Raw genomic sequence first — 8,170 nt, 5'->3', positions numbered from 1 at the left:
CGTCTATTCAGATTATCATGAAAAGCAAGTCCAAAATTTTCCAAAAACATACTGAAAACGGGTTTAATCGACTGAAAAGTGGTGTCAAATTGTAGAGAATCGCCCGGTTAATTACAAATCCGACATCACTTCAAATCTACATGAAAAGTAAGATTATATTTTTCAAAAGTTTTCCAAAAAAAAAGAAATAGTTGAAATGGGTTCGATCTACTGAAAATTGATGCTAAATCGTAGATGAAGTCCGAAATCGCCGTGATGCCATATGTTCAAATAAACGTGAAAAAAGAGTTTACAGTTTTCAAAAATTTTCCAAAAAGTAGCTAGAATGGGCACAGTCGACTAAAATTCTCCCAATAACGAATATGAAATCGCCTTCACAACATCTATTCAAATAATGGTGAATAGTGAGTTTTCAATTTCCAAAATTTTTCCAAAAATAGTCAAAAAGGATGCAATTCATTGAAAAAGGTTGCAAATTGTAGAGAATCTTTCGGCAATTATAATTTCTGAAACGTCGCCACAATTCAAATTATCATGAAAATTATATTTTCAAAATTTTTCCAAAAAATTGCTTGAAACGGATTTAATCCACTGAAAATTTGATGTCAAATAGTGGATAATTTTCAGCTAATAGCAGAGGCGAAATCACAGTCAAGCCATACATTCAATTAATCGTTAAAAGTAAGATTTAAATTTTCAAAAATCTTCAAAAAAAAAATAGTTTAAATGGGTTCAATCGGCTGAAAATTGGTATCAAATTTTTGTAATTGGCAGTCATAAAGCCGACATTGCCGTCAAGACATGTATTTAAATAATCATGAGAAGTAAAATTAAAATTTTCAAAAATAATTTTCCAAGAAATGGTTAAAACAAGTTCAATCGACTAAAAATTGGTATCAAATTGTAGATAATTTGCAGCCAACTACAAAATCGAACTCGAAGTCACGGCTTGTTTGCAAATAATGGTGAAAAGTGAGATTACAATTTTTAAAAGTTTTCCAAAAAGTTGCTAAACTGAATTTAATCGACTGAAAATTTGGTGTCAAATAATAAATGATTTTCAGCTAATAGTGAAGCCGAAATCGTAATCATGACATGTATTAATCATAAAAAGTGAGAATAAAGTTTTCAAAAATTTTCCAAAAAAGTGGTTAAAATCAGTTCGATCGAGTGAAAATTGGTATCAAATTGTAGATAATTTTCAGCTAAAGCCAAAGCTCAAACAGCAATGAGATATGTATGCAATTAATCGTGAAAACTGAGACTAAAATTTTCAAAAATTTCCAAAAAAATATTTAAAATAGATCAGTCGAGCGAAAATTGGTGTCAAATTGTAGATAATTTTCAACCAATTACAAATTCGAATTCGCCGTCACGACATCTATTCAAATAAACGTGAAAAGTGAGTTTTCAATTTTCAAAATTTTTCCCAGAAAATAATTAAAATAGGTTCGTACAAACGACTGAAGATTTGATGTAAAATAATACATAATTTTCAGCTAATAACAAAGCCGAAATCGTAATCACTCCATGTATTCAATAATTAATCATAAAAACTGAGACTAAAATTTTCAAAAATTTTTCAGAAAAAAATTGTAAAAATGAGCTTCACCGACTAAAATTTTGTATGAAATTGTAGATAATTTGCAGTCACCTATAACGCCAAAATTGTCGTCACGTCATGAATTCAAATAATTATGGAAAGTGAGGTAAAAATTTTCAAAATTTTCCAAAAAAAAATTGTTAAAATGGGTTCAATGGATTGAGAAATGCTATCACATTGTAGATAATTTGCAGCCAAGTACAAATCCGAAATCGTCGTCACATGTATTCAAATAATCGTGAAAAGTAGGATTAAAGTTTTTAGAAATTTTCCAAAAAAAAATGGCCAGAATGAGTTCAATTGGCTGAAAATTTGGTGTCAAATAGTGGATTCAACTAAAAGCAAAGCCGAAATCGCAATCGCAACATGTACTCAATTAATCGCGACAAGTAAGTCCAAGATTCTCAAAATTTTTCCAAAAATTACCAAAAACAAATTTAATCGAACGAAAATTGTTGTCAAATTCTATATAATCTTCCGTCAATACCAAGCACTAAATCATCGTCACGACATCGTTTCAAACAAACGTGAAAAGTAAATTTAAATTTTCAAAATTTTTCCAAAAAAGTGGTTAAAATGTGTTCAAGCGACTGAAAATTGATATTAAATTGTGGATAATTTGCCGATAACTACAAATCCAAAATCGCGGTCACATCAATTCAAATAATTGGCAAAAGCCACATTAAAATTTTCAAAAATGTTTCAAAAAAGTGGTCAAATGAGTTCAATGGACTGAAAGTTGGTGTCAAATTTTAGATAATTTTCAGCCAATTGCAAATCTGAAACCGCCGTCACGACATGTATTAAAAAAATGTGACAAGTCAGTTTACAATTGGCAAAATTTTTCCAAAAGAGTGATTAAAAGGGGTTCAATTCACTGAAAATTAGTGTCAAATTGTAGAGAATTTTCAGCCAGTTACAAATCCGAAATCACGATCATTATATTTATTTAAATAATCATGATAAGTGAGCTCAAAATTTTCAAAATTTTTCAAAAAATGGTTAAAATGGGTTCAATCGACTGAAAATTGGTGTCAAGTTTTAGATAATTTCAGCCAATTATTCAAATAAACGTGAAAAGTGAGATTTCAATTTTCAAAATATTTTCCAGAAAATAATTAAAATAGGTTCGTACAAACGACTGAAGATTTGATGTAAAATAATACATAATTTTCAGCTAATAACAAAGCTGAAATCGTAATCACTACATGTATTCAATAATTAATCGTAAAAGTGAGACTAAAATTTTCAAAAATTTTCAATAAAATGGTAAAAATGGGCTCAATCGACTAAAAGTTTGTAGATAATTTGCAGTCTACTACAAAGCCAAAATTGCCGTTATGACATGTAGTCAAATAATCATGGAAAATGAGACAAAGATTTCAAAATTTTCCAAAAAAAGTGCTTAAAATGAGTTCAATCGATTGAAAAATGCTATCACATTGTAGATAATTTGCAGCCAAGTACAAATCCGAAATCGTCGTCACATGTATTCAAATAATCGTGAAAAGTAGGATTAAAGTTTTTAGAAATTTTCCAAAAAAATGTTCGTCTTGATATGTTACTAAAGTACATATTTTTCCTTTTATGGTGTCAGTTAATTAACTTGTAGCGACTTACGCACGACATGGAACAGGTATTTGAATTTTCATACGTCTTAAACTATAAAAAAAATGATTAAAATCTTTAATATTATATTACGTAATCCGCAAACCACCTCTTAAAATTGTGTTGAACATTTTTCTATTTTTTTTTAATTCGTTGTTAAGGTGGTTACGTCACTAATTAAAACACCAAGCGAACGTTTGCATAAATCATCAAAACACAAATTTTAAGAGCGATCTAACAACCATGAAAAAACTTGTTAACATTAATAATCTATTTATTAATTCCAACAATGAATAACACCTGTGTGTACAGTTATTTTAAACACTTGTCACTGAGTACTGAAAGCATCTTCCAGAGACACTCTTCCAAAGAATTGGTTCAACAGCGACTGAATAATATCATCCATCACCTTCGAGTAATTAGGTTTCACATCATCAAAAACCTGCTTCCAATTATCATTCAGTACTTTATTCAAACTATCCCCCAACCCTCTATCTCCATTAAACAAATTATCAAAATGGAAGTAGACAGAACCTACATCGAACGTCACATTGTGCGAATCAAAACTAAGATAAGTCTTCCCACTCCTCTTAACCTCTTGGTATGGCAAAAACCCACTGATCTTCATATTCCCTAAAAACAAATACCTAAGTAGTACTAAAAGTAGCCACTTATATCGGAACTTACTCAGAACAATGGTACTGTCCCCTTCGCCCCGAATGGGCAGCAGCAAAACCCTCCCATTGAGCTGGTAGTGGCACTTTTTGGTAATCTCCGCGAAATGGGCATCCATCTCCAAGAATTTCTTGTCAAAATGAAACCTACAACACCTAGTCAAAATTTGTCCCCAAAAGGGTAACCCTTACTCGAATTTCTCCAATTCCACATGGTCGAACCCGTAGATGTTGCAATCGTTGAAGTGCTGCTCCACCGCCACTGCCCTTTTCCCGGACCCGATCGACAAGGAAGGGATCAGTAAAGGTTTCAACCCTGGAAGATGCAAGTCCTTGAAGGGGTGAATCAACAAATGGACGTTGTATTCCGCCGCCTCTTTCACACATTTCTTCGAATCGGGCTGCTCGAGGGTGCATTTTTTGAAACTGTGGGCTAGAATTTTCAAAATTTTGGGAATTTTTGGATTGATGGTTGCGCTTACGGAGGTTTATGCAGAGGCAAGGAGCCACTAGTACCAAAGTGATTATAAGTTGCATGTTGTACTGGTGGTTTATAAGAAGGGGGTTCTTATTTAAATGGGTGCTATTTTCCGAGTTATCACTGAACATGGTTTCCATTAGCGTTTTGACGTTGTGTGGAAAAAGGAAAATGTCGGTGATAAGAGTAAGTTTAGTGTCCAAGGTTTCGAGTAAAATGGTGTTTGATACTGGTTTAATGTTTCTTCGACTTTTATATTGTGCTTAAAGCGTTTTATTCCTTGCAGTGTGTGGTTTCAAGGTTGTTTATATTGTTTTAATCAGAGCGTCTATTATTGTGTTTTCACTGTGAATCAAGTTTTTTTGGATAGAAATTAAATCCTTTGAAAAAACTGAAAATATAAAAAAGTATTAATTTGTTTATTTGTTGTTGAAAAAATTGGGTGTATCTCGATCCGAAAGTGTCTTTGTCGGTTTAATTGCAACTTTTTTGGAAAATTGTTTGAAGGTGCTAAAATATTAAAAAATAACTTTTTGACGAACTAATGTTATCTCTTATCTTTTATCTCTTATCAAGGACAATAATGTAGAGATAAGCTTGCGACGAAATTCCGGATGAGAGGGACGGACGGTCCGGAATCTCGCCGATAACGTATGGGGTGGCGGCGTACTTGGGTGCCAAGCTTTGGGTCGACTAGTATCGCTGATATCAGTAACACGTCTGGTCGACCAAGCTTATGCGGCTACCTTCACGCCGCCGGGGGTGGCGCCTTCGGTCAGGAGCGGCGGTAGCTCGGGCGCCAGCTCCCTCTCCGGGGGAGGGAGCGCCGGGGTGCTCTAAAGTCGGAGACACGGAATTCAGGTGATGAGCCGCCGCGAAAACTAGAGAATAATAAATAAAATAAAACGGCAAGAGATATTTTACAATAAAATAGGGTTTATTCCCTACCACCAGCTACACGGTCTAAAATAATAAATCTTACGGCTAAACAACTTAACTAACTACAAAACGGTTTTACAAACAAGATTAATTAAATGTCCGGCACGGTCGTTTCTCCTGGGCGGCGACTTCCTTCAGGCCGGGCTCCTCTTGGCTTTGGGGGCGGCGACCTTGATATCTGGAAATCGCGCGAAAACGGCACGGCGACCCGGGAGGGGAGCGCGGTGACGGTAACGACGCGTGCACGACGGTGTCGACTTTCGACGGTGACAAAAAAAAACGCGGTGACGGTGACACGGTTTCTCGCTCGGGGGCGGCGATTCGAAAACCGGTACTAAGACGGGCAGACGACCCAAAAAGGTACTTACGGTGGTCGGAGGGTCGAACTGCTCACTTTATCACACTTCTCCAAAAACAAGAAAAATTCCCACAATCGCCACAGCACTTCCGCACTCTCTGAAGTTGCAGGCAAGAGTCCTCTTCTTCCGCCGCGGCGGCGCGGCGATCGCCAATTTACCCCCGGCTTTCGCGGTACCCGTCACGGTTTCCGGCCCGCGAAAATTCGCTTCGTTACAAGCTTTTTAAAACTAAATAACTAATTAATTTTAGATTATATATTTTTTTCATTCTGCAAATTTTGGAGACAGTTTTAAAGTTCTGCAAATTTTGGAGACAAAGTTTAGATTCTCAAAGAATATTTAGAGTTTCCAAAATTTCGAACTTGGATTTCAAAAATTCAAGAGTGGATATTTTAGAAAACATGTTTCTAGAATCAAAATTACAAAAATCGCTCAAAATTCAAGGTCTCCAATTTTTTCAAGTTGGCGTTTCTAGACCTGTAAATTTCAAATGTTTGTATTTAGTAATCAGATTTAGTAAATTCGAATTTGCGACCCCTAAATTTTTCCTATTATATTTATTTTTGAAATTTGAGATTTGAGAAATTTTATATTTTGAAAAGTTAAACCATGGAAGTTCAAAAATAATATCTCAGAATTTCGAACTTCACTATTTGGTATAATGGATTTTTTATGGACTACAGGTATAAAATTTTAGTATTTTTGCCCCAACAAAGTAAAGATTTATTCCGCAAAAAATTTGCATTAATTTTAGAAAAAAAAAATCGAATTTTGAAATTAACAACTAAAATATCAAAATTGTGAGGTGCCATTTTTTGAAATTCGAAATTTTAGAAACATGGTTTTCAAAATTTTAGTGTCTGGAAATTCTTATTTCTATTTGACAACTGAATATTATAGAATACACGTTTTAAGAATCAGAATTTTCGAATTTCCTGAAAATTGCAAGTTTCAAAATTCCGCAAATTTTGCAGAAAAGGTTTAAATTCCATTCTTAACATTAACATTTGATAAATTAGAGTCTCAAAGAATATTCAGAGTTTCCAAAATTTAGGACTTGGATTTCCAAAATTCAAATTCTCAAAAATTCTTTTTTCAAGAGTGGATATTTTAGAAAACATCTTTGTAGAATCAAAATTACAAAAATCGCTCAGAATTCAAGGTTTTAAATTTTTTTCAATTTGGCATTTCTAGAGATATAAATTTAAAATTTTTGTTTTTAGTAATCAAATTTAGTAATTTCGAAATTGGGACGTCTAAATTTTTCCTATTATATTTATTTTTGCAATTTGAGATTTGAGAAATGTTATATTTTGAAAAGTTAAACCGTGGAAGTTCAAAAATAATATCTCAGAATTTCGAACCTCAGTATTTGGTATAATGGATTGTTTATGGACTACAGGTATAAAATTTTAGTATTTTTGTCCTAACAGAGTGGAGATTTATTCCGCAATTAATGCAAATTTTAGAAAAAAAATCGAATTTTGAAATTAAAAACTATAAAATCAAAATTGTGAGGTAGCATTTTTTGAAATTCGAAATTAGAAACTTGGTTTTCAAAATTTTAGTGCCTGGAGATTCTTATTTCTCTTTGACAACTGAGTATTGTAGAATACACGTTTAAAGAATCAGAATTTTCGAATTTCCTGAAAATTGCAAATTACAAAATTCCCTAAATTTTGGAGAAAAAGTTTAAATTCCATTCTTAACATTAACATTTGATAAATTAGAATCTCAAAGGATATTTTAGAGTTTCCAAAATTTAGGATTTGGATTTCCAAAATTCAAGTTCCCAAAAATTATTATTTCAAGACTAGATACTTAATAAAACATATTTTAGGAATGGAAAATTGCAAAAATCGCTCAGAATTCAAGGTTTCCAGGTTTTATAAAGTTTGGCATTTGTAGCTATAAATTTTTGTACTCAGTATCCAGATTTAATAATTTCGAATTTGCAACCTTTAAATTATTATTATTGTATGTGTTTGTTTTTGTAATTTGAAATACAAAAATTTGAAGTATTGAAAAGTTAAGCGACAGAAGCTCAAAAATAATATCTCAGAATTTGGAAACTTTGTATTTGATATAATGGGATTTTCATAGACTTCAGTCATAAAATTTTAATACTTTTATCATAATAAATTGGAGATTTACTTCGCAATTAATGCAAACGTCAAAAAAAAAATCAAATTTTGAAATTAAAAACTATAAAATCAAAATTGTGAAGTGCAGTCTTTTAAGATTCGACAATTTGGAATCTTGGTTTTCAATATTTTAGTGGCTGAAAATTCAACTTGATATTTTAGAACGCATTTTTTTTAGAATCAGAATGTTCGTATTGCCTGAAAATCCAGTCAGTTTCAAAATTCTGTCAATTTTGCAGAAAAATTTAAGTTCTATTCTTAACACTAGCATTTAATAAATGAATCTCAACGAATATTTAGAGTTTAAAGCAGTTTTAAAATTAAATCTACAAACTTTGTTTTAGAAATCTCGCAGAAGCAAAAAA

General features: G+C 32.4%; 1 protein-coding gene across 1 annotated transcript; it reads right to left on the bottom strand.

Annotated features, from left to right (window-relative positions):
* Positions 1 to 3,539: 3,539 nt before the first annotated feature.
* LOC135136810 (protein takeout-like) lies at positions 3,540 to 4,494 on the bottom strand. The gene is made up of 4 exons (XM_064066231.1): positions 4,368 to 4,494; positions 4,078 to 4,318; positions 3,899 to 4,032; positions 3,540 to 3,844 (listed from the first exon to the last, which is right to left on the bottom strand). Exons 1-4 carry the CDS (start codon positions 4,492 to 4,494, stop codon positions 3,540 to 3,542), a joined length of 807 nt encoding a protein of 268 aa, XP_063922301.1.
* Between the last annotated feature and the right edge of the window lie 3,676 nt (positions 4,495 to 8,170).

This window comes from Zophobas morio, unplaced genomic scaffold (genome assembly GCF_036711695.1).
Source record: "Zophobas morio isolate AGI-343-1 ecotype UQ-CSIRO unplaced genomic scaffold, CSIRO_AGI_Zmor_V1 ptg000027l, whole genome shotgun sequence".
Classification (NCBI taxonomy): Eukaryota; Metazoa; Arthropoda; class Insecta; order Coleoptera; family Tenebrionidae; genus Zophobas; species Zophobas morio.
Note: the sequence above shows the minus strand (reverse complement) of the source record. Positions and strands in the feature narration are given on the sequence as shown.

What these genes read in the sequence shown, in the direction of transcription:
- LOC135136810 (XM_064066231.1), bottom strand. Translation starts at nt 4,494, where the DNA reads ATGTTCAGTGATAACTCGGAAAATAGCACCCATTTAAATAAGAACCCC. An exon ending in TTGCCTCTGCATAAACCTCC is followed by an intron (nt 4,319 to 4,367) that starts GTAAGCGCAACC and finishes TGAAAATTCTAG; the next exon opens with CCCACAGTTTCAAAAAATGC. An exon ending in GGACAGTACCATTGTTCTGA is followed by an intron (nt 3,845 to 3,898) that starts GTAAGTTCCGAT and finishes ATTTGTTTTTAG; the next exon opens with GGAATATGAAGATCAGTGGG.